General features: G+C 42.4%; 1 protein-coding gene and 1 non-coding gene across 4 annotated transcripts in view; both read left to right on the forward strand.

Moving 5' to 3' along the window:
- Foxk2 (forkhead box K2) overlaps positions 1–26,329 on the forward strand; it is a 48,212-nt gene that overhangs the window by 15,071 nt on the left and 6,812 nt on the right. For 2 of the 3 annotated variants that reach the window (XM_028884964.2, XM_028884965.2), the window contains exons 2-8: positions 8,349–8,543; positions 10,694–10,841; positions 14,246–14,392; positions 20,743–20,936; positions 21,577–21,752; positions 23,443–23,739; positions 24,466–24,675. In XM_028884964.2, the coding sequence (XP_028740797.1) occupies positions 8,349–8,543; positions 10,694–10,841; positions 14,246–14,392; positions 20,743–20,936; positions 21,577–21,752; positions 23,443–23,739; positions 24,466–24,675 (1,367 nt within the window). Of the gene's footprint in view, positions 1–7,531; positions 7,600–8,348; positions 8,544–10,693; positions 10,842–14,245; positions 14,393–20,742; positions 20,937–21,576; positions 21,753–23,442; positions 23,740–24,465; positions 24,676–26,329 lie in introns of those variants that run through there. The other variant, XM_037201396.1, reaches the window with a different exon arrangement.
- LOC114703964 lies at positions 23,252–23,358 on the forward strand. Its single transcript, XR_003736209.1, has one exon. It is a non-coding gene; the product is annotated as a U6 spliceosomal RNA (small nuclear RNA).

The following is a 26,329-nucleotide window of genomic DNA, read 5'->3' on the forward strand; positions in this document are numbered from 1 at the left end:
CAGTCTGACTTTGCTCTTTTTAAAAGAAAAAAATTGTTTTAGATTTATTTATTTCTGGGCTGGAGGGATGGCTCAGTGGTTAAGAGCACTGCTTGTTCTTCCAGAGGTCCTGAGTTCAATTCCCAGCAACCACATGGTGGCTCACAACTACCTGTAATGAGATCTGGTGCCCTCTTCTGGTCTGCAGGTGTACATGCAGATAGAGCATTGTATATGTAATAAATAAATAAATCTTTTTTTTAAAGATTTATTTATTTCTGTGTATGAGTATTTTGCTTGCATGTAAGTCTGTGAGCCACAATGGTCAGAAGGAGGCATCAGATCCTATGGAACAGCTATTGTGAGTAGTTGTGAGCAGCCATGTGAATACTGGAAACAGAATCCAAGTCTTCTGTAAGAGAAGCAACTACGCTCAACCATTGAGCCATCTCTTTGGCTTCGGGTGGTTTGTATTTTTGTTTTTTTTGTTTGACAGAGTTTCTCTATGTAGCCTTGGCTGTCCTTGAACTCAAAGATTCACCTGCCTCTGCCTCCCAAGTGCTGGAATTAAAGCTGAACACCACCACTGCCTGGCTAGTTTGGGGTTTTTGTGTTTCCTTTTCAGCCTGTTTATAGGCTATGAAGCTGTTCTGTTTATGGTAAGACATCTGCTATTTTTCTAAGTTTGCATTAGATACTTTTCTGTTTCAATGATAAAATACCACGACCAAGGCAATTTATAAAAAGGAAGGGTTTATTCGCACTTACCGTTCCAGAAGATTGATAGTCCATCATTATCATGGCCATGGTGGGGAAGCATGACAGCTAGAGCAGCAAGTGAAGAGTTCACATCTTTAACAAGGAGAGTTGGAGGGGAGAGTGAGAGAGAGTGAGCGGGAGAGTGCACTGGAAAGCCAAGTGACATGCTTACTCTGTCAAGGCCACATACATCTCCTAAGCCTGCTAGAACTTTGCCAATAGCTGGGGACCAAGTACTCAAATAACTTAGGATGTGGGGGACATCTCATTCAAACCACCACATTGTTTTAATTAATAATATCAGATGTAGTTTTCCCCCTCATCTCACTCCCAAGGAGAGTTTGAAGAAATCATAAAGGAGGAAAATGTACTTGACAGTCCTTGTCTGCATTTCTGGTAAATTAGAGCAAATGGATCAGATGTAATAACCTGAGCAGATTAGGATTTTCTGTTTGATCTCTTTGAATTCTGTTTTTCCTATGATAAGAAATCAAGACCCGTTTTTAAAAATGTGTGTTTGGTGTCTGAGATTATAAGAAATGAAGTCAATTTGGGGCAGCAAGATGGCTCATTCGATAGATAGAAGTGGTTACCACCAAGCCTGAGCATCTGGGCTCTGAATTCAATCCTCAAAACTTACATAGTAGAAGGAGAGAATCAGCTGTGGTGGACACTTCCTCCCCCAAATAAATAAGTAAAAATGTCAAAAAACATAAATTAGCCAAATAAAAGTTTTAACAAAGAGCTGATTGATCACTGTGGAGATTAAATTCTTTCTTTGTATGAATTAATACTGTCTATAAGGATCTGAAATTTTAAACAATTTAAGACTGTGTGTCAAGGGTGCAAGCTAGTAGGGTTTTTTGGTTAGGCTTTTGTTGGTTTACTTTCTGGTTTTGTGAAAAGAGGATTACTAAATTTGCTACCCAGGCCTGTCTCAGACAGGAAGAGAATTCTGGTTTCTCATTTTGACTGGGTTGATAATATCGTTTCTTTTGGATTTAAGGTAAATGGAAGATGATTCTTATCTTGCTGTGGGAGGGAGTGATAGCCTGGTTCACTGTGTTCCATTTGCAGTCGTGCTAAGCAAACCTCCTCTGTAGAGTCTGTTCCTGAGGCTAAAGTTGGCATGTGGTAGGAACAGTTGAATCTTGGGAAATAGGGAATCTAAGGAAAATAAATGTCATTTCCTGTTGTCAAGTTAAAACATAAAAGGATAAATGGTGAACTCCCTTTTAGAATGAAATTTTGTTTGTTCATTTTGTGGTACTAGGGGAAGGGATTGAACTTAGGTCCTCATAGATCCCAGGCAAGCATTCTACCAACTCAGCCATTTTAACCCTAGAATGGAATTGTGTTTTGTTTTGTTTTTGGAGACAGGGTTTCTTGGTGTAGCCCTAGCTGTCCTGGAACTTAGACCAGGCTGGCCTCAAACTCAGAGATCTGCCTGTCTCTGCCTCCTGAGTGCTGGCTTAAAGGCTTGTGCCACTTTGCCCGCCTCAAAATGTCTTTTTTTTTTTTTTTTTTTTTTTTTTGGTGGGCGGGGGTTGTTTTTTTGAGACAGGGTTTCTCTGTGTAGCTTTGGAGCCTTTTCTGGAACTCACTCTGTAGCCCAGACTGGCCTCAAACTCAAAGAGATCCACCTGCCTCTGCCTCCCAAGTGCTGGGATTAAAGGTGTGCACCACCACCACCACCACCACCACCACCACCACCACCACCACCACCACCACCACCGCCTGGCTTCAAAATGTCATTTTTTAAAATTGTATTTTGAGCAGCTACAGGTTCAGTGTGTTAAGGGTAAAGAGATTTCCTTTAATAGTCTGCCCAGTGACCAAGGATCATATAAACTATGAGTCAAAATTTTGCTTAACTCACTAGGCAGCAGCTGAATACTTTTGTCTAGTGTAGTATGTGAACCTCTGCTCCTTGCAGCCATGTTGGGCTTTAAGACATGCCCAGTAGAGGGCAAGAGTTACCAGCTTGCTTCTTTGCTTGTTTCTCTGGATAATTTTGGGCCTGCTGAGAGAGTGATCAGAAATACTGGTAAGTATCCTGGGAACATTTATTACCTATCAGTAACAATAGAAATACTAATTAGTGGTCTAGGACAGCAGCTTAGTGGACTTACTCCTTTCCTTATAATCATCTAATTTGCCTCTTCAACAAATCAGGATATTTTAGAGAAATTCTGTGAGAAGTGGTACTGTGTTAGATACAGTACTTGTAGGGGTCTCACTGGAAACCTACAGGTCTGGTGGACTTAAGAAAAGTGGACACTATATGGGCTGTATGTGATTTCACACTCACAGTACCTTGTGATCCACACTGTTAGACTTCTGAGGCAAAAACACAAGGATGTTCTCACTAAGTGGGGCAATTGAAGGCTATAAATAACTCTACTACTTCAATGCAGGTCAGAATGGGCTGTCAGGGGATTTGAGGTTAGATTTTCAGAACCTTTGCTTTTGGAATTTGGACAAAGGACTGTAGACCTGTATAAGATACAAAGGCAATCACTGGGGAAGGGCAGGAAGAATAAAATGCTAAGAGTAGCATGCTCGGGCAGCTCTGCTGTTTCTTCCTTCCAGGTTTTCTCCTTAGTCCTAGTCTTTCCATAGCCTGTGGGTTCATCACCTGCCTACCCACTTCTCTGAATACACAGAACTACTTACCTGTTCCTTCTTCTCACTTGAGCATTCCTCTAGTCCCTGCTGAGTCACTAAGAGATAGATAGCATTTTTATCATCATCATTGCTTCTTTACTGTAATACAAATGCAGAAGTATCCTGACCCAGGTAAAACTTAATGAAGGCCACCTCTGTGGCCTGTCAAAGTTAGGATGCATATCATCAGTGTCCGTCTTGACTGTTACCCCTCCCATACTGTGCCTCCTGAAACCACTGTCCTGAATTCTAAACCATATATTAGATGTCTATGCTTTTAGATGTATATGGAATAAAGAATAGACTCTGAGGTGAAGGGATTTAGATAGTATGCTTATGAAATTAGTCTATGTCTTTAACATAACTGTGGTTCATTTCATTTTTGTAAAGCTTGCTTTTTATTTCTTTTGTTTGTTTGTTTTTTTGAGACAGGGTTTCTGTGTGTAACCCTGACTGTCCTGGAACTCACTCTGTAGACCAGGCTGGCTTCGAACTCACAGAGATCTGCTTGCCCATGCCTCATGAGTGCTGGGATTAAAGGTGTGTACCACCACTGCCCAGCTTCATTTTTGTAAAGCTTTTTTTTCTAAAAAAATAAATCTATTTATTATGTATACAATGTTCTACCTGCATGTATGCTTGCTTGGATGCCAGAAGAGGGTACCAGATCTCATTATAGATGGTGGTGAGCCACCATGTGGATGCTGGGAATTGAACTCAGGACCTCTAGGAAGAGCAGCCAGTGCTCCTAACCTCTAAGCTGTCTCTCCAGCCCTCTATAAAGCTTTTAAGAATGCAAATTTAGTAAGATTTATTCTACTACTTATAGACACATAATTTTATTTGGAGCTATTATGGATAATGCTGTTATGAATATTCTCAAGTGTTTTGCCTGCTTCACTCTCAGGACTGTCATGGTTACAGGTACATACTACCATGTCTAGCTCTTTGGATAGATTTTAAGTTAGGAGGCTTTCCTAAAAAATTAGTTATCCCCAAACTTTTATTTATTTATTTATTTATTTATTTATTTATTTATTTATTATTTTAGCATTTGTTTATTGAGATTAAGTACCATTCTGTGGATCAGACCATCTTGGAACATCATATAGTTCAAGCTGGCCTGAATTCTTGGTAGTGCTGCCTCAGCTTTTCAATATTGAGATTACAAGTGTGTGAAACTATGCAGCTGTGCCTGGCTGGCTTTGTTCCTTTGAAACAGGGTCTCACTATGTTGCCCAGGCTGGTATGGAACTCTGAGTGATCCTCCTTCCTGCCTCAACCTCCAAGAAAGAATTTCTGTTTTACTTATTTTGAGGCAGGGTCTCACTGTATAGCCTTGGTTGGCCTAAAACTTGCTATGTAGACCAGGCTAGCCTCTAGTCTGGCCTTCCACGTGCTAGTATTAAAGGAATACACCACCACACCCAGATAAAGTATGTTTTTGCTTATTTTATTTTATTTTATTTTATTTTATTTTACTTGAATGCATATGTGTGTCTTGCCTGCATGTATGCCTGTGCACATGTGCGCCTGGTACCCATGGAGATCAGAAGATAGCATCAGATCTCCTGGAACTGGAGTTAGATAGTTGTGAGCTGCTATGTGGGTTTTAGGAACTGAGCCCAGGTCCTCCACAAGAGCAATAAGTGCTCTTACCCATTGAGCCATCTCTCCAGCCTCCAAAAGGATGTTTGTTTGTTTGTTTTTTTTTTGTTTGTTTGTTTGTGGCGGAGTTGAGACAGGGTTTCTCTGTGTAGTTTTGGTGCCTGTCCTGAATCTTACTCTGTAAACCAGGCTGGCCTGGAACTCACAGAGATCTGCCCCCTGAGTGCTGGGACTAAAGGTGTGTGCCACCACCTCCCAGTCAAAAGGATGTTTTTAAATAGAAACGTGTTGTTGTTCTGTTGGATGTTTGTTTGTTTGAAACAGGGTATCTTAATGTAGTCCTTGCACTTGCTTTGTAGACCAAGCTGGCCTTGAACTCACAGAGATCCACCTGCCTCTGCCTTCTGAGAATATTCTAGTGTATATTTTTTTGGTGAGCTCATCTATGTTTCTGCTGGGTTTGCTTCTTAGCTTTCTCTTGCCTGGCTGAGGGGTGGTGCTTGCATTTACCTTTTATGGTTATAGCCATATAAAAGATACTGTGAACTGTAGCTCAGAGTGCTTTGCTTCATCAGCCTTGACATTTTCCCTCTTTTCATTTCTGGTACTTTAGCAGGTATTGTAGTTTGAATTTGTGTTTCCCTGCTAGCTGATAACATGAGGATCTTTTCATGTGCTTATTAGCCATTCCAGTGACATTTTTTAAGACAGTCCTCTTGAGTGCAGGTGTGATGTAGAGTGTTGGGATCTAAGGCACATTTAGGTGGGCTTGTGGCATTTGTCACCGCAGGTGCCTGAGTGTGGTGGAGGACAATCTTGTTATCAAGAGTTCTGATAAGGAAATACTTCACCCAGAGTCAAACATGTAAAAACTCTTTACTGCTATGTGATTATCAACTTCATTAGTGATTAGAGAAAAAGTACTTCTAGACTTTAAACTCACTTTGTTCAGACCCTTCCAGGTAAAGCAACAGTAACACTTAGTCTAGGGTGTCACTTCAGAGTTAATGTACACCCTGAACTGTGGTCAGAGTGATTTTCAGGGGTAGGGAAAAGGACACCACTGTGGTTGGTTTGGTGGTTTGTGTTTTTTGTTTTGTTTTTTCGAGACAGGGTTTCTCTGTGTAGCTTTGTACCTTTCTTGGAACTCACTCTGTAGACCAGGCTGGCCTCGAACTCACAGAGATCTTCTTGCCTCTGCCTCTCGAGTGCTGGGATTAAAGGCGTGCACCACCACCGCCCGGCTTGTTTGTTTTTAAATTAATTATTGTTGTATGTCTGTGAGTATGCACACTTTTCACAGGACATTTTTCAGGAGTTCTTTATTTCCACCCTGGGTTCTGGAGTTCAAACTTAGGTGATCAGGCCCATACAGCAGGTACTTTTACCCACCAAGCTATCCTGACTTGGTTGGTATTTCTAATAAGCTCTCTTTGAAGTATACTTTATATAGAACAGAACAAACCTAATTTGAGGGAGCCTTTCAAAGAGTTGATTGATGCTCGTGTACATCCTGGCAGTGTCCATCCCAGTCTGGAGAATAGAGCACCACATTTACCCTCAGAATTGCAAGCATCCTCTTCCTGCGGGAGCCCTGGTAGTCACTGCTGTGTTACCCTGGATTAGTCGTGTGGTTTTCAGGATTTCATTAAATACAATCAGGTGGAGCAAACTCTTGTGTTGACTTTCTTTGAATGATGTTTTTGAGATGCATCTGTGTTACTTGCATGAGTGATTTTCCTTTGCATTCGTTGAGTGGCATTCTGTTGCATGGGAGAACCATTTGTGGATCCATTCTCCATTTGCTTGGTATCTGTGTCCTGATGTCATCAGCTCCTATCTGCTCCATTTGTTCTCCTGTTGCTCTGTGTTTGTTCCTTCTCTTTTCCTACTGGTTTGAAGCTAGACACACACTCTTATCACTTAGCTAATCATTACCTTTTTACTCTTTATTTTGAGATGGGGTCTCACTCTATAGCCCAGGCAGGCCTTGAGCTTGTGACCCTTTCCTCTGCTTTCTGAGTAGCTGGCATAACAAGCCTATACCACAATTGAGCCAGCTTTTCCAACAACATTTTCAGACAGAACAGTGGTGTAGAGCTCTTTTCAGAGTCTTGGTTAATAGAATTAGGGGACAGAATTGTTGAGACAAAATTGGTTGTGTAAGGAAACTCAGATGAGCCACCCAAACTGCTCATCACAAGCCACTGGGACACTGCACCAGGTCATGAGAGTCTTTGGAATCAAGGTTCGCTGGTAGGTATGCACAGAAGCAAGTCCATCTGTGGAAATGTACTGCCCACTAATGTTTCATTCATTCTGTGTATGGGTGCTCTGGTTAACTAAGGCCGTTAATGTTACCAAGTTTCAGTGTTATTTGATTCCTGAGAGGACATTTAAACAGTTGGGCTCATTGGAAGTGGTCTTTTTTTCTTTCTTCTTCCAAACTCCTCTAGCCTAGAAAGATGAATTTTTTTCTTTAAAAATTTATGTTTTTGTTTTTGTTTTTTTGATATAGGGCTCGTGTGGCTAAGGCTGACTTTGACTGGTCCTCCTGCCTCCATGTCTGATGTGCTGGGATTGCAGGTGTGTACCATGACATCAGTTTCAGAATTGAAATTTAAGAAAGTGTTTTAAGAAGTTGGCTCAACAGTTAAACACACTGGCTGCTCTTGTAGAGGACCCAGATTCAGTTACCACATGGTGGCCTGCAACTCTCTATAACTCCAGTTATAGGGGATCTGATGCCCTCTTCTGACCTCCATGAGTACCAGGAACTCACACAGTATACAGACACATCTTTAATCCCAGTGTTCAGTGTGGTGATATATTGTATACCCTAATAAACATGTAAAGGGAACTTAGGTGTTGCTGGGGACTACACCTGGCAGACATTTGATTTTCTTTTTTTTTTTTTTTTTTTTTTTTTTCCTATTTTTGGTCTATACTTTTTATTTTCTTATGCTGGTCTGAGTCTCTCTCTCTCTCTCTCTGTCTCTCTCTCTGTGTGTGTGTGTGTGTGTGTGTGTGTGTTCGTGTGTGTGTGTTCTGTCTGGACCTCTCGTCTGTCTTTTTGGGGTGAAGGGCATGTCTCACTCATGTAGCCTAGGTTGCCCTCTACCTTTGTTCAGCTAGAGTTGGTCTAGAACTCTTACTCCTACCTCCCAAGTGCTGGGTTCACAGGTGGATGCCACTGTGTCTAGTGTTGTATGAAACACCTTATTTGTGGTCTCATTCATTAGATGACTGGTACATTATGGGTGGGCTTTGAAGTGTTGAAGCCCAGGCTTCTGGTGGACAGCAGACGGGAACTGACCATCGGTTTTTGTTTCCAGGTGCACTTTCAGGTTCCCGAGCACAAATATCAAGATCACATTCACAGCCCTGTCCAGTGAGAAGAGAGAGAAGCAAGAAGCCCCAGAGTCGCCCGTGAAGCCTGTGCAGCCCCACATCTCACCCCTGACCATCAACATTCCAGACACTATGGCCCACCTCATCAGCCCCCTTCCCTCTCCCACGGGAACCATCAGGTATAGCAGAGGCTGAAGGTAGCACATTCACAGGTTTTTTAGCCACATAGGTGTACTCAAAGTGACCCTATCTATTTTCACTGTAACTGGCTATCAGGAGTTTACTTAAAGTTTCTGTGTTGTGAATTGTAGTTCTCACATGTTGGTAGGTTGTGGGATTACTGTTTTGTTTGTATCCTTTTGGGGTTTTGTTTTGTTTTAAAGATTTATTTATTATGTATACAGTGTTCTGCCTACATGCATGCTTGCAGGCCAGAAGAGGGCACCAGATCTCATTACAGATGGTTGTGAGCCACCATGTGGTTGCTGGGAATTGAACTCAGGACCTCTGGAAGAACAGCCAATGCTCTTAACCGCTGAGCCATCCCTCCAGCCCCTGGTTTGTTTTTTTTTTTTTTTTTTTTTTTTTTTTTTTAACCAGAGCCATTTCTGTGGCCTTGGAATTACCCTTTGGAGTCTGGTGAGCACACCAGTGGTTATATAACTGAAGGCAATTGCACTCTTCCCAAGTCTCCCAAGTTACTGCTACCCAGAGGTAAGGCCTAGGGTCCCATGATCCCTTCCACTATCCATAACTGATGGTTAAGAGGGCTTGCCTTGTGCAGATCTGGTATGAGTTTATGATTACATTGATCGTGTCCTATCTAGAGGTGGAGATTTCACTACCCTTGTCTCCATCTTCCAGTTTATTCCCTGAGCCTTAGAGGGGATAGTATAAATGGCTTATTTCTGACTGAGCTCTCGTCCATCATTTATTCTCAGAATTGTGGGTATTCATGTGTTCCTTCACTTGCTGGTGGCAGAGAAAAGCATTGAGGGGAGCTGTGGTGGCAGGGGGTGGAACTGGGGTCTTTGGGGTCTCTAACCCTGATGACTAAGTCTGGGGCTCTTCCTTCCGTCTCTCCCCTCCCCTCTCCCCCCAATCCCTGAATTCACAGAGGTCCTCCTGCCTCTGCCCCTGCTTCTGGATCCCAGCTCTAAGTCTAGTCCTGTTCCACTTTTTAAAATATGTATTTTCATTGAAGAACTGACAGATTAATTATATTTCTTCCAAAACTTCTCATAGAGTGAGAGTGATTGAGTCTTTAGGTACCATACTTGGAAGCTGAAATTTAAATTTTTAAGGGGCCAGAGAAATGGCTCAGTCTTAGAGCACTTCCTGCTCTTACAGAGGGACCCAGGTTCAGTTCCTAGCACAGCGTAGCAGCTCACAAACATCCAATTCCAGTTCCAGGAAATCCAACACCCTCTTCTGGCCTCCACACACACCAGGCATGCATATGGTACATGTATACATAGGTAAACACTTCAAACATGTAACATAAATCTTTTTTAAAAAAAATTTAACTTTGGGGCTGGAGAAATGTCTCAGAAGTTAAGAAAACTGGCTGCTTTTCCAGAGGACCCAGGTTTACTTCCCAGCATCTACATGGTAGCTCATAGCCATCTATAACTCCAGCTTCAGAGAATCTGATACCCTCACACAGACATACATACAGGCAAAACACTAATGCACATAAAATTTTAAAAAAAAGTTAAATTGCTGTTGGCTGTGATGGCTTACTTTCTCTGGCAGAATAAATGGAACACTGCCTTCTCACAGTTTGTCTTGACAGTTGCATTTCCTGACACATTGCTACATGAAGAAATCTTAAACACCACAAAGAATTCCTAGAAGTACATTTTTTTTCTTAAGAAATACTGCTATTCTTGGGTTTGGGATTTAACTCAGTGGTAGAGCGCAAGGCCCTGGGTTCGATCCTCAGCTGGGGAAGTGGGGGTGGATACTGCTATTCTCGTTTTTCTTCTTTTCAGTTTAGCTAGATAGACATGGTAGCACATACAATTCCAGTGCTTCAGAAACTAAGGCCAGAAAATTGCATGTTTAAGACCAGCCTGAAGTACAGAATGAAGGGCTGTTTGAGGAAAAGTAAGTGGCTCTGGAGAAATGTAACTCCAATTCTAGGAGATCCAACACCCTATCCTGGCTTCCTTTAGGCACTCACATAAGCATACATGAGGCAAAACACATTTAAAAAAATTAAATAAATACATCTTTAAAAAGAAATGTTTGTTTTCCCTGATCTGAAATATTTATTGTAAAACAGTGCTGTTGCTATAAAGTAGACTTTCTCCCTCCTCTTTCACAGTGCTGCAAACTCCTGCCCATCCAGTCCCCGGGGAGCAGGATCTTCAGGGTACAAAATGGGCCGTGTGATACCATCTGACCTCAATTTAATGGCTGACAATTCACAGCCAGAAAATGAAAAGGAAGCTTCAGGTGGAGACAGCCCAAAGGTAAATGTCTATAGTCTTGTACCTGGGCCTGGGGAACATTATGTAAACATTGGTCATCTGTGTGACAAGTCCTTTTAGGAACACCATGTTGTTGTAGTTCAGTTTCCCTGTTGTTGTGATAAAACCCTGACCAAAAGCAACTTGGGGGAGGAAAGGGTTGCTGTGTCTTACACATCCATATAATGGTCCATTACTGAGGAAAGTCAGGACAGGAATCCAGAAGCAGCAACTGAAGCAGAGACCATGAGAGGAATGCTGCTGCTTACTGGCCTTTTGCTTGCTTATACCGTCCAGAATCACCTGCCCAGTGGTGACATGCTAACAGTGGCTTAGCCCCTTTCACATCAATAATTAATCAAGAAAATGCACCACAGATATTCCTATAGGCTACTTTGATAGAGGTAATTCCTCAATTGAGCTCTTCCCCATTGATCCTCGTTTATGTCAAGTGGACAAAAACTAACCAGCACACCACCTCAGTGAAATAGGCATCTATATGGATTTGATTAAGTTCTTTTTTTTTTTTTTTTTTTTTTAGATTTATTTATTTATTATGTATACAGTATTCTGCCTACATGCCAGAAGAGGGCACCAGATCAAATTTTAGATGGCTGTGAGCCACCATGTGGTTGCTGGGAATTGAACTCAGGACCTCTGGAAGAACAGCCAGTGCTCTTAACCTCTGAGCCATCACTCCAGCCCCGTGTAGTGCATTTTTTAAATCCTTCACCACACAATTGAAGACCCTAGGGCAACTGTAGGCACAGTGCTGATAGCTGAATATGTATGAAATTGTTAGTAACAGAAAAGCTGTTGTTGTAGTGTTAAGAGAAAGAACAGTCTGTACTTGTTGCTCCTTCCATTATATATTTGAAAAATGTGACATGTTCACACACAACACAACAGGGCCATGGAGTGAGCAAGTCATAGCGGTGTACCTTGTGCACACAGAGGCATTCTTCTGTGGTAGAGTGAAACATCACAGTAGAAAGGTAGTGACTATACTGTCAGAGCTAATAGTGGTCTTTATGAGGCAGGAGTTGTAGACTAAGGGCCATGCAGGAGCTGCTGGGTACTGGCTCTACTGATGCTCACTTTGCAAAATTTGTTCCACCCATTTGGATATATTCTGAGCATTTTCTATATTAAATTATTTAAAAATAAAAGTATTTTTATGCTCAGTATGGTATGCCTTTAATTTCAGCACTTGGGAGGAGAGAGGTGGGAGGATCTCTTGAGTTCAAGGCCATTCTAGTCTGCGTAGCAAGTTTCAGACCATTGGAGGTAGTTAGTGAGACATTGTTTCTAAAAACACAAAAACAGCATTTTTAAGGCCAGCAAAATAGATTAGCAGATAAAGGCACTTGTCACAAAGACTGAAGGTCTGAGTTTGATTCCTGGGATCCACATAGTAAAAAAAGAGAACTGACTCCCGGAACAAATGAAGACATCCTTAGAAACTTGTAAGAAAAAAGCCCTAGGGATACATTGGCCATTTGATCAGGGATGGAGTTGAGCACATGGTGTAAGGACAGCTTCTCATCCACATCTCGGACTCAGGTTCTGTTATCCCTGGTTCTTTTCCTAGAAACTTGGAATGGGCTCTTGTGGGTGCTTAGGCAGAGCCTTTTGTAGCCTAAGTGATAGCAAAATAAGGTTAGCTATTTAAAGTGGGCTGTGGTAGTCTTCTGGATGCTGGCATTGGTTGGATGGTTAAGGTTTTCCATATGGAGAATTGCCAAACATCTCTGTACCAACAACTTACAGGACAAAACTGTCTCGTCTTTGATCAGCTCTGTTCTTTTATGCCTTCTGATTCTGCCCCTATCCCTAAGTGCATCTCTAGTGAGATGGTGTTCTTGTTCTTATTTTGTTTTTTGAGATAGGGTCTTATTCTGTAGGCTGGCCTTAAATTCACTATGTAGCACAATAATGGTTTGTTTTAGAACTATGTAAAATCTAAAAATAAAAGTCAGGGTTGGAGAAGAGTCTGGAGATGTAGCTCAGCAGTTAAGAATACTAACTACTCTTCCAAAGGACATGGGATCAAATCTTAGCACCCACATGGTGGCTAACAAACTATAACTCCAGTTCTAAGTGAATCTGATTCTCTCTTCTGTCCTACATGGCACGGCATACACATGGTGCAGATATAAATGTACAGGCAAAATACCCACACATTAAACAAACAAACAAACAAGTAAATAAAGTATATGCTTTATATGTGAATAGTTTACATCCTTGCAGTGATGGTGATCAAATCCAGGTCTTATACTGAATGTGCTTTGAATAAGTGATATTATTTGAATATATTCTTTTACAGATTGCTTCCTTTTCTTTTTTAAAGATCTATTTATTTATTTATTTATTTATTTATTTATTTATTTATTTATTATACAGTGTTCTGCCTGCATGTATGCCTGCACACCAGAAGACAGCACCAGATCTCATTATAGATGGTTGTGAGCCATCATGTGCTTGCTGGGAATTGAACTCAGGATCTCTGAAGAGCAGCCAGTGCTCTTAACCTCTGAGCCATCTCTCCAGCCTGCAGATTGCTTCTTTTAATTTATATTGTTTTGCTATTTTCCAGAAGTTCATATAGGAACTAGGAACTCTGTCCTCAGAGGCTTTTGCTGATACATGTGGGATTTTAATATGCTGGAAAAATGGAGCTGTCAGCAGACTAGAATAAGCAGTGACTCTGTTTGAGTTCTTTATAGGCATCATTTTACATGTAGTGCTCTTGTGACTTCTGGTGTATGGGAAGATCCCCATCAGCACCACGATTGGGCTGCTGCTTGCTCTGCATCCCACCTGGACTTAACAGTTCCTCTCCATGTCATAGGGTGCTTCTTGATATGAATTGCTTTGGATTTCACTGAAGTCCAGTGGCCTTGATCAGTTTTATTTTCTCCTATGTGATTACCCCCAACTCCATAGCATTTCTCTGTGTTACACCCCTGGCTGTCCTGAAACTCTTTGTAGACCAGGCTGGCCTCAAACTCAGAGATCCACCTCCTACTGCTTCCTGGGTACTGGGATTAAAGGCATGTACCACCACTCCTGGCTTCTTATATGATTTTTAATCTTTCTGTGGTGTTCTACAATTTTTCTACTTATTTTTCCCAAATCTTCCCGATTATATTACTTTTATAATAGAAACACCATTGTTGCCAGGTGATGGTGACACACACCTTTCATCCCAGCACTTGAGAGGCAGAGGCAGTCAGATCTCTGAGTTTGAGGCCAACCTGGTCTACAGAGGGAGTTCCAGGACAGCTAAGTCTACACAGAGAAACCCTGTATTGGAAAACAACAGCAACAACAAAAAACCCAGCACTGTTGCAAGAACACCTAAAAGAATGCTCTTGACTCTTAGGTGCTTTTTTTCTCTAACACAGGATGACTCAAAGCCACCTTACTCCTATGCACAGTTGATAGTACAAGCAATCACGATGGCTCCTGATAAGCAGCTCACCCTCAATGGAATTTATACACACATCACTAAAAACTACCCATACTACAGGACTGCGGACAAGGGCTGGCAGGTAAGTCCATTTCAGCTCACTCTCATCCTGTGCGTTGAAGATGCTGCTTGTCCAGAGAAGATGTTAAAATTCTGCTTTTTAAATGCTAGAAGTCATTGGAGGAGGGAGTCTCCCACTGAAGTGCTAGGCCTCATAGTTCCCTGCTCTTCTACACAGAAGGAGCAGTGGTTCTGAAGAAAACTGAAACGGATGCTTTTACTATCCAGGAAATCAGGTTTTCCATGGGATACATAAAGCCTGGGATAGTAAACTGAAGTCTATTCTTACTCGTTCACCTCTGTCTGCTTCGGGAAATATAGGAACTTTATATTTCACAGAGACAGTTTTTTAAACAATTTTACTGGTGTTATCCCTCTTTTTAGAATTGAGGGTTTTTGGTTGTTTTGGTTTTGTTTTTGGTTTTTTCAAGACAGGGTTTCTCTGTGTGGGTGTCCTGGATCTCGCTCTGTAAACCAGGCTGGCCTCAAACTCACAGAGATCTGCCTGCCTCTGCCTCCTAAGTGTTGGGATTAAAGCGACACCACTGCTGGCTAGAATAGAGTTTTTATTCTTGGCCTGTATTATATACAGTTACTTTGCAGAATTCTCCCCATCTAAAGAACCTGCACTTCCAGCCTCTTCACAGTGCTGCTGCTCCGGGGGCTGGGGTTTCCCAGAAGGGTTTGTTTAGGTTTGGTTTTTGATTTTTGGGTTTGTTTGTTTGTTTTTTGAGAAAGGGTCTCACCATGCAGCTCTGGCTGTCCCGGAACTCACAATGTAGACCAGGCTAGCCTTGAACTCACAGAGATCTGCCTGGCTCTGCCTTACAAGTGCAAAGATGAAAGGTGTGTGTCTCCCTGGCCTCCCCATAAGTTTTAACCCATACACTGCACAGGCTTTTCTCTGTGTATCCATTCTGTGTTGCCATTTTCTGGATGTGTAGAAAACTTCAGAAATTGAGGTGATTTGGGAAGGCTTAGGTTTGGAATGCAGAATGTTAAAAAAAAAAAAAAAAAAAAAAAAAACAATAAAAGAGAGGTATTGTGAATTTTTAAAAATTTACTAAATAACCAGGAATGACAACAGCATTATTTGAGACTTTGGTTTGATGAACAAAGATAATTTTTTTAAATTTTTTATTTATTTTTTGGGCGGTGGGGTGGGGTGGAGGGTTGAGACAGGATTTCTCTGTGTAGCTTTGTGCCTTTCCTGGAACTCACAGAGATTCGCCTGCCTCTGCCTCCTGAGTGCTGGGATTAAAGGCATGCGCCACCACAACCCGCCCCCCCCAATGTTCAGTTGAGATTGTAACATGGGTGTGTGGGTGGGTGATTTTTCTGTTTATTGAAAGAGAAAAAAGAAACACTTTAAAAATTATTCTGCTCTAGAACACTGTTAATCAACCTGGCTTTGAATTCACAGAGATCTATCTGCCTTTGCCTGCTGGGTGCTGGGATTAAAGGTGTGTGCTACCATGCTTAGTTCTAAAAGCTGTTTTTACTTGCAGATATATAAACATGTTAAAACTAGATTCTTGCTGTTGAATTTTAAGGGATCTTTAATCATAGAAGGTGAAAAGTAAGACCCTCATCTCCCTCCCTGCCTCTCTTTCCTGATGTACACAAGCTGTGTTTCTTAATCCCCAAGGGAGTCACAGGATTAGGAGAACATTGCCATTTTCTGTTCTGTGTGAAGGGCCTTAACATAGTACATATTAAATTCCAGCTGTATTGAGCAGGCAGTGCTCTTAACCCCTGAGCCATCTCTTCAGCCCCACATTGACGTTTTAATCTGTGAGAATAGGCTTTGAGTTCAAGTAGAGTAATCGCTCAGCTTGTCCTAGGTTTGACTCTCAGCACTCCCCCCCCCCCAGCATGACATTTTTCTTAAAACACTATGATGATTTTTAAAAGTCTCAAAGAATACTGACTTCAATCCACTCTGCTCAGGTGACCACGGAGACCATGGAATACAGTCAGTGTGAGCATGTGAAGGCCCTTAAGGTCTAATGTTTTTTTGTTTGTTTGTTTGCTTGGGGTTTTTTCTTGTTTGTTTTGTTGTTGTTTGGTTTTTTTGTTTTTTTGTTTTTTTCCAAGACAGGGATTCTCTGCATAGTTTGGTGCCTGTCCTGAATCTCACTCTGTAGACCATGCTGGCCTAGAACTAATAGAGATCTGCCTGTCTCTGCCTCCTGAGTGCTGGGATTAAAGGCGTGTGCCACCACCGCCTGGCTTGTTACTGTTTTTTAACGTTCAGAATTCTGATGATTTGAAATACCTGTTTCCAGGGGCCTCGACGAGGTATTTCTGAAAGCTTGAGTAAGACTTCAGTGTGGTTGGTTATGTCTGTGTGTTTCTGGTATATACTTCCCTGAGGGATCCTGAGCTCACAAAGCTTTCTTGCAAAAGAGCTTGGAAGGGTAAGGCCAGCTTGTGCTGTAAGACATGACCCTGGGCTCTGATTCTTGCCAACAACTGGGAATGACTTTACAACCACTTAAGACAGGGAAGTACAATGCAACTGCGAGAGACCCTTTGCTGTTGAATGGCTGTTAACTCTTCTTTTACCCAGACATATTCTCTGTACAGATCAAGGTTCATACGATGACTGTGCCTCTCACCTGAGTGTGGCTGCTCCAGGAATGCTTCATGCCTTCTGGCTCCACATAATTTAGGGGTAGAGGGATTGCCTGCTCCAGAATCTCTTTTAACTCATGGGCATGCATTTTTAACTTGCTCCTATCCTTGACTTTGGGATATTGACATTTATTAGGTCTTTTACTGCCATGAGAGCTGGGCTACCTTTCCAAAAACTATCACTTAAATCTCCATATGTCATACCTTATTTATTCGGACATTTCTTTTGGGGGAGGGGAAGGGAAGATATCTCAATAGAACAGCCTGTTTAAGAAAAGTGGATTTCCAGGGCTGGAGAAATATATCAATTGGTTAAAAAAAAAAAAAAATCAACAGTTACAACTTGTGCACAAGGACTTGAGTTCCATCCACAGAATCCATGTAAAAATCTAGCTGCTGGAGAGGTTGAATACGGTCATCTCTCTTGGACTCACTGGCCAGATAGCCATAGGCTGTCAGAGACCCTGTCTCTGTACCAATGTGTTTGGCTCCTAACAAATGAACCTCAAAGCTGTTTTCTGGCCTACACACACATTGGCACACACAGGCACAGAGGTGGGTTTCCACCTGAGTCCTCTTCTCTAGCAGTGGGTTTGGAGGATATGAGTGCCCCCCCCCATCTCAAAAGCTTGTGTCCCTAATTCAGTCTGACTTTTAGGATATTAACAGGGTCTGCTCATTGAACAGCTTTTTTGTTAATTTACACAGGAAATTCTACCATAAAATGGTACAGTCTGAGTGATTGTATAGAAAGAATATTCATGTTTATATTTTCTGTCACAGTACCTCCCCCTCTCACCTCTTGCCTATCAAGTCTCCCTGTGTTGCCTAGGCTGGCCTCAAACTTGTGATATTCCTGCCTCAGCCTCCTATATAGCTGGGGTTACAAATGTACTGTAATACCTGCTTCCAAAATGATTACTTATAATTTTATAATTATACCCAGCCTGGAGTGGGATGTTTACTGTGCCTATAAAAAAGTATGAAAAGACTGGGCTGTCATCCTGTGAAGAGACCAAAGCATCAGATAAGAATGCACTGAGTGATAGGAGCTGGAGCTCAGGTACTAAGCTGGGATGGCTGCCTACTGGGAATGCTCAGAGCTGAGGATCACTGGTTTTGGGTGCCCTTTATATTTAGCATTGAAGAACTGCAGCCTTCTTTGTGTCTCTGAAGAAAGACAGAATTACTATAGCATGAATCCTAATTGATCTTAATAAAAACATGAGGCAGTTATGGGGTAAGTGCTGAAAGATCAGAGAGACAAAGGAACAAGCCACAGTCACCTCTCACCTCACCAACTCCTCAGCCGAAAGGACTGAGCTCCTGTTTTTTTCCTGTCTTATATTCCTTTCTTCGCCCAGCTATATCACTTCCTGTCTCAACCTCCCTAGTGCTGGGATTAAAGGTACATGAGCCTCCCAAGTACTGGGAGCAAAGGCATAAGATCCCAAGTGCTGGGATTAAAGGTGTGTGCCACCATTGCCTGGCCTCTTCTCTAACTAGTGGCTGGCTTTGACCTCTGATCTTAAGGCCAGCTTTATTTGTTAGAGTATACACAAAATATCACCAAAAATTACTCTTAAGATTACACTAATTTATAGGTCACCAGAGTATCAGTTAGGATTTTCATACTTTTAAGAGCAGATTGAAGGCGCATTAATCTTAGGCTTGGCCATAGTATATAGACCTAAAATTATATGGAAAATGCGTGCTTTTCTGTTTGTCCCTGAACTAAGTATCTTGTCACTTCCTCCTATTTTAAGAGTGTTGGTTAGGGAATTGTAGGTGACCATTTATGAATTTGACCCCATACTGTATACAGATTTCTGGAAGGGGGTGGTTAGGTGGATTCTGTTAATACTCTGAACTGAAAGTATCAGTCCCCTGATCCCAAGTACTACATGAGTCTCGTAAGCACGTGAGTGGTAGCAGAGGAACAGCTTTCATGGCTCATGGTGGGTGGAAAGCCTAGTTACCGCTTCCATTTTCCCATTATGCTAATAACATGCAAACCAAGTTGTTCCCATGGGCTAGTGTAGCCGGTGTCTATGGAATGTCTTCTATACTGCGGCTTTGTGCTCTGAGTGTGGGACTAGAGTCTAATGTTTCTAGCGTGCTCATGTTTGATGGCAGTTTGGCACATAAAGGCAAGTACAGATTTTCTACTGGAGCATCATGTTGCCCTCAAAGTTTTAGATTTGGGTTTTTATTTTGTTTTGGTTTGTGTTTTGCTCTTTTGAGACAGGGTTTCTCTGTGTGACTGCCCTGACTGTCCTGGAACTCTCTGTGTAGACCAGTCTGGCCTCGAATTCACAGAGATCCACCTGCCTCTGCCTCCCAAGTTCTGGGACTGAAGGCGTGCGCCACCACTGTCCGGTGATTTGGGAGTTCTGAATTAGGGGTGCTGAGCCTGTGTCATCTTTGTCTGGGTTGATTTTCCTAACATACAGCCTTTGACTCTGCCTCTCCTCCAAACCTGAAAGGTCTGAATGCAGCTGGTGAAGGCTTGCCTTCTGTGTATGATGGGCACCAAGAACAGTCCCCTTTGATTTTCTGGAATTGGAAGAAAGGTTGGTTGTCAGCAACACCTGATAACAAAACATCGTATCACGTATCTTGGTTTATAACAGTATTCTAAATCTCAATGAGTCAGACACAGCCAGGCCCCTTCACACTGCTCACGATGTAACTCAGGTCCACAGAATAGTCAGAGGCCTGGTTTCCTGCCTGTGACTAGTTGCTTCTGGAACAGTCCCTGGGATTGATTATAAAGTAATGCTGAACAATGTTCAATTTGTTAGATTTCTTAGCTGCCTGTGTCAAGTCAGAGCTTCAGGCCATGGCTAGTTTTATTAGAAGATTAATGGGAAATTGAGAAAATTAGGGATTTTTTTGGATATCCCCAGATTTTATTTTGAGTTATTACCATTTTGAAATTTTGATTTTAAATGTACTCAGAGTTGTAAGAATAAGAGATAATAGCTGTTAATTCATGACTTTTCATCCTACATGTACTTCAGTGGTGTGGTCACATTCAGGTCACAACAGGCACTATCTCAGACTCCTGGAAAACTTGAAGCTGAACTTTCTGAAGAAGAAAGAGTGACTGCTTAGGAGTTGGTTTTTCTCGGCTTTCCTAATGGAGTTATTGACAAAGTTCAAATAAATACATGGATGTTCTTTCAAATGCAGAGCCAAGTACTTGACTGGAAGGTGGAGTCAGTTATAACTCCTGGTCTTTGCTGACTTGCAAAATAAATACTTTATACTATACTAGTTAGTATACTAGTTATATAGCATGACAGATTCTGTCAGATAATTATGTGCAAAAACATGAAATAACAAACATTTTTAAAGGAGTGGCTTCTGTCAGCTGTTTATCTTCAAACAGAAAGAGTTGGCGATTTAGTCTTGATTCCACCTGGCAAAAGTCAAGGAGGCAGTGACAGGCCTGTGTCCTGCCTTAGAAGGAGGTAGACATGGGAGATGGCAGAGCCCTCATCTTTCCCATGCCCAGGTTCCCCCTCCACCTGAGATTCCCTGAGTTGTGGCCACAAAGGCTCCAACCCAGAGCAGTCTCATTCAGCCAGGGAGTGCTGGGCCTCGAAGCCTCACTCTTGTGTCTGCATTGAGCATCTAGGTTTCTGCTTTACAGGACACTAAGGCTTGGGCACATCTTCTTTTCTCAACAAAGAATTATATGAATTCTACGTATTTTTTTATGTTTCATAGAATTCAATTCGCCACAATCTCTCTCTGAACCGTTATTTCATCAAAGTGCCACGTTCCCAGGAAGAACCAGGCAAAGGCTCCTTCTGGAGGATAGATCCAGCCTCCGAGAGCAAGCTGGTAGAGCAGGCTTTTAGGAAGAGACGGCCTAGGGGCGTGCCTTGCTTTAGAACCCCCCTGGGACCGCTCTCCTCTAGGTAAGGACACAGGAACCAGAGACCGCACCCACAGTTGGTAATATCACCTCGGTGTGCTGGTGAGCTTCTTTCCAAAAATGAAGGCTTGCGGATGCCCTTCCTGGCGTTGGGGTGGGAGTTGGGGAAAAGGTTGGTTATGTTTCTGTTTCATACTGTCACGGGTTCCACCTGTTTGTTAGCTGATTCCTTGAACTTGATGCACATCTTAAAGTAATTAGACCCCATTAGGCAAGGTCATGGGACCACATGGTGTTTTCCTTCCTTTTGGCATGTGAAAAATCCTTTAAATCTACCTTCAGTTCTATAAACTCAAGATTTCTCATTTGCCTGATTTTAAAACAAACACTTATTGACACTGTTTTTAATGGAAAATAAATGAGCTTATGAGAAGCCTTAAGGCCTCACAATCTGCTCACAGCTGCGTCCTGCTGGCTAGCTGCACAGGAACTGCTCAGGGAGGAGGGTACCAGCCTTTTCATGGAACTGAGCAGCCTCTGACATGCATGGGAGAGAAAGTCAGAACACAGAACTACACTCAATTGGCAGGAGACAGAAGGCTCCCCTTTACAAAGTGAGATTGAATGGATAAGTCCTCTAGAGCATCACTGTGAAAATCCACTGTCTTCTTTTGGTGACCCAGGAGTGCCCCAGCCTCTCCCAACCACGCGGGAGTGTTGTCTGCTCACTCGAGTGGCGCCCAGACCCCTGAGAGCCTGTCGAGGGAGGGCTCCCCTGCCCCCTTGGAACCTGAGCCTGGCGCCTCACAGCCCAAACTTGCCGTCATCCAGGAGGCGCGGTTTGCCCAGAGTGCACCAGGTGAGACCACAGGAGGAGAGGTGGTGATGGTTAGGCAGTGGGGCCAGACAAAGATGCCTGTATTTGGCATTAAAGCAGTGGTAGAACCCTTAGGAAGCTGTGTACCTTGTGCCTGGTACTTATGTATAGTACCTGCATTTTATGTGGAATGTTTTGGAAAACCCAGTGGCACTGGGAAGTTTTTTTTCTTCTCTCCTCTTCTCCCCTCCCCTCTCCTTTTCTTTTTCTTTCTTTCTTTCTTTCTTCCTTCCTTCCTTCCTTCCTTCCTTCCTTCCTTCCTTCCTTTCTTTCTTTCTTTCTTTCTTTCTTTCTTTCTTTCTTTCTTTCTTTCTTTCTTTCTTTTCTTTCTTTCTTTCTTTTCTTTCCTTCCTTCCTTCCTTCCTTCCTTCCTTCCTTCCTTCCTTCCTTTCTTTTTTTTGGTTTTTTGAGACAGGGTTTCTCTGTGTACCTTTGCACCTTTCCTTGGAACTTGTTTTAGAGACCAGGCTGGCCTCGAACTCACAAAGATCCGCCTGCCTCTGCCTCCTGAGTGCTGGGATTAAAGGTGTGTGCCACCACCGCCCGGCCCCTTTTCTTTTTTTATCAGAGTCCAGGTGTGGTAGTGATAGTACCCCAACCAAGAAGCTGAGGCAAGAGGATTGCTGTGAGGTTAGGGCCAGCCTGGGATACAGAGTAAAACCCTGTTTCTAAAAACAAAATTCAAAAGACTATTTCTCAATTACTTTATTAAAAAAAAAAAAAATCCTCTTCCCATTAAAAGAAGTTACACAAACTAAGCACTGATTGGAATAAAAATATATCCATTCAATGAGTAGATGAATATTGCCACTTCATTTGCAAAATCATAATATAGAATAAAATGTGTGCCTGGGTAAGGTTGAAAGATGAGCGTTTTAACACTAAGCATGATGGATGGTCCAGAGAAACTGTAGGCTGCCACCTGTCTGCAGCTGCTGATGTCCACTTGCTGAAAGCCAAAGGGAGTGACTCTGGAAGTCTAGGTCTGCTTCTGAGCTTTGTGCCTCTGTCCTACCAGGGTGAGGATGGCTCGTGTCTCTGGGCCCTCATATAGGGCATATTCTTGAAGGAGTAACCATTGAAAAGTTTTGTGAGAAATCAAAACAAAGCAAAGTTTGCAGTTTTTAATAATTAGATATGGAAACTAAAAGTCCCTGTTAAGATACTACATTTTCAGCAGAAGAGATGGCTCTGCGGTTGAGAGCCTTCTCTGCTCTTGCAGAGGACCTGGGTTCATGTTCACAACTACATTGTGGTTTGCAACTATCCATAATTCCAGTTCCAGTGTATTCAGTGCCCTCTTCTAACCTCTGTGGGCACCAGGCACACATATGGTGCACAAACATAAAAGCAAGCAGAACACTCAAACAGGTAAACAAAAATAAATCTTGAAAAATTTTAATAAAAATATACTACGTGTCTCTCGTTAGTAATGTTCTGTATTTTAAAGTGTAGTGTTCATGTTAAAAGAGCTGAGTGTGGTGCTCGCTTTGGCAGCACATATACTAAAATTGGAACGATACAGAGAAGATTAGCATGGCCCCTGCACAAGGATGACACACAAATTCGTGAAGTGTTCCATATTTAAAAAAAAAAAAAAAAAAGAGCTGAGTGTGGAAACTGAGACCGAGGGCCATGTACGCCTTAACCCTGCTCGTGTCTTCTCCCACAGGGTCACCTCTCTCTAGTCAGCCTGTCCTAATCACTGTTCAGCGGCAGCTGCCCCCGGCCATCAAGCCTGTCACCTATACTGTTGCAACCCCAGTGACCACGCCCACCTCTCAGCCGCCTGTTGTGCAGACGGTCCATGTTGTCCACCAGATACCAGCAGTGTCGGTGACCAGTGTGGCTGGACTGGCCCCAGCAAACACATACACAGTTGCTGGACAAGCTGTGGTCACTCAGGCTGCGGTGCTGGCTCCTCCTAAGGCAGAACCACAAGAGAATGGCGACCACAGAGAAGTCAAAGGTGAGCAAGGAGATGGCATCTCCTGTTGGCTTTTCATTCCCATGTAAATCCACAGGCTCGGCTGTCCTGGCCTGTTTTAATAAGTTCCTTAGTTTTTGTGGATTGATTGTTTCTTCCTCTTCTGGGTAGCCATGCTGGAAATAGGGTCCACATACACATACATCCTAGATAAACCTTATATCACTAAGTACACAACACACACACACACACACACACACACACACACACACACACACACACGAATCCAGGTACCCTCTCAGGTCAGAGGTGATGGGTCCTCTTGGACCTAGAAGTTATTGACCAACATGGGTGCTGGGAATCAAAACCAGGTCCTCTATGAGAGTAGTATGTCCTCTTAGCCATTGAGCCATCTCTCCATCCCATTACTTGGTTTTAAACATTTTTGCAATACTAGGCGTCAAACCCTGTACATGTCAGGCAAGTGCTTTATGGCTGAGGTATGTCCCCAGGTTTTTTTGTATTTTTTATTTTTTTTAAGACACAGTTTCAAGTTGCCCCGACTAGTCTTGAACTTACTTTGTAGGCCAGTACCCAGACTGGCCTTAACTTGCAATCTTCTTGTCTTATCCTTGACAGTAGCTGGGGTGGCAGTCCTGTGATACCCATGTTGGAATTAGGCTTGTGCCATCATGACTTGTTTTTAAACTGCTGAAATCTTGGCTTTGCAACAGTATATCATCTCTTTTCCTTTTCTTTTGATTTCAGTGAAAGTAGAACCTGTCCCTGCAATTAGCCCAGCCACACTAGGCGCTGCTAGCCGAATCATCCAGACATCCCAGGGTACCCCTGTTCAGACAGTGACCATAGTACAACAGGCGCCTTTAGGTCAACACCAGCTTCCAATAAAAACTGTAACGCAGAATGGAACTCATGTGGTACCAATGCCTACAGCAGTGCACAGCCAGGTGAACAACGGTAAGACGCATTTGTTCGTGTCTCTTACTGGCTCTCTAGATGTTTCAACTGGGAGCAGAGGTTCTTAACTCATGGACAGAATCATCCCATGTTTGGTTCTGATTTGACTTCGCATTTTTGTCTTAGAAATGTTTGAGTTTTGAAGCCATGGGAAGTGCAAGTGATGCTGTGGGAGTTGGCCATGGGGGCTCACATTAGAGTAACTACAGCCCCTTTGTCCCTGGAAATATTTTTTATTTTCTTTTATTCATTTACTTATTTATATTGTGTGTGCATGGGTGCTGTGCCTGTGTGTACGTCTGTGTAATGCATGCATTCAGTGCCCACAGAGGCCAGAAGGTGTCAGACACCCCCGGAACTAGAGTTGCAGACAGTTGTCAGCTGCCTTGTGGCTGTTGGGAACTGAACATGGTTTCTCTGTAAGAGCAGCCAGTGTTCTTAATCACTGAGATATTTTTGCAATCTCTCCCCAGAAATTTTTACAACATCCTAGATATATAGAAATATATAGATTTGCCAATAGGTGTCTCTTTGTCTCTGGGACAAATACCTAACAATTTAATTTAATGTAACAAGGGTTTGTTTGGGCTCAGAGTTTAAGAATATAGTCTATCATGGAGCTTGAGGCAGCTGGTCACATTGTGTCTACTGTTAGCAAGCAGAAAGAGATAAACTCTGGTGCCCAGTGGGAATATAAACTGTGTGTGTTGTATGTGAAGGTCCGAGGACAACTTTGTTGAGTTGGTTCTTTTATGTGGGTCAGGGATCAACCTTAGGTTGTCTCATGGGAGCAGCAAGCACCTTTACCTGCCCAGCTAGCTTACAGTGGCCTACAAGACAAACGTGTGCTTAGTTACTTGTTAGAGAATTTAATCTTGCCTTCATATTTGATACTGTAGGACTTACAGTAGCTTCACATTGTTCAGCATTGATAAGTTCGTTAAAAAAATTGGGGCTAGAGAAATTAAGTGATTAAGAGTACTTACTATTCTTCTAGAGGTTATGAGTTCAGCAAACACCTATAACTCCAGCTCCACTGGATCTGACAGTGTCCTCTGGCTTCTCCAGGTACCCACATTGACAAGTTTGCACATACACATAGAGATTCACAAACATGCACATAAATAAAAATCTTATAAAAAAGTTAGAAAACACCAGGCAGCAGTGGTGCACACCTTTAATCCCAGCACTCAGGAGGCAGAGCCAGGAGAATCTCTGTGAGTTCAAGGCCAGCCTGGTCTACAGAGTGAGATCCAGGACAGCCACCAAAACTACACAGAGAAACCCTGTTTCAAAAAACCAAAAAAAAAAAATTATAAAACTGTATGGTAGGGTACATGTGCCATACATAGCACACATGTGGAGGTCAGGACAACTTTGTGGGTCTGTTCTTTTTTTCCACATTTGTGTAGGTTTTTAGAATTGAATTCTAGTGGTCAAGCAGCAGGTGCTTTTACCTGCTTTATAGTCTAACTATAAAGACTGTATGTATAGTCACCAATGCTGAGGAGACAATATCTCATACATAGTACAAAATAGAATATGTAAGGTCATTAGTTGTTGGATACTCTGTTCTAATCCCAATACTTTTTTTTTTTTTTGCTTTTTCGAGACAGGGTTTCTCTGTGTAGCTTTGCGCCTTTCCTGGAACTCA

Source organism: Peromyscus leucopus, chromosome 8b, assembly GCF_004664715.2.
Source record: "Peromyscus leucopus breed LL Stock chromosome 8b, UCI_PerLeu_2.1, whole genome shotgun sequence".
Taxonomy (NCBI): Eukaryota; Metazoa; Chordata; class Mammalia; order Rodentia; family Cricetidae; genus Peromyscus; species Peromyscus leucopus.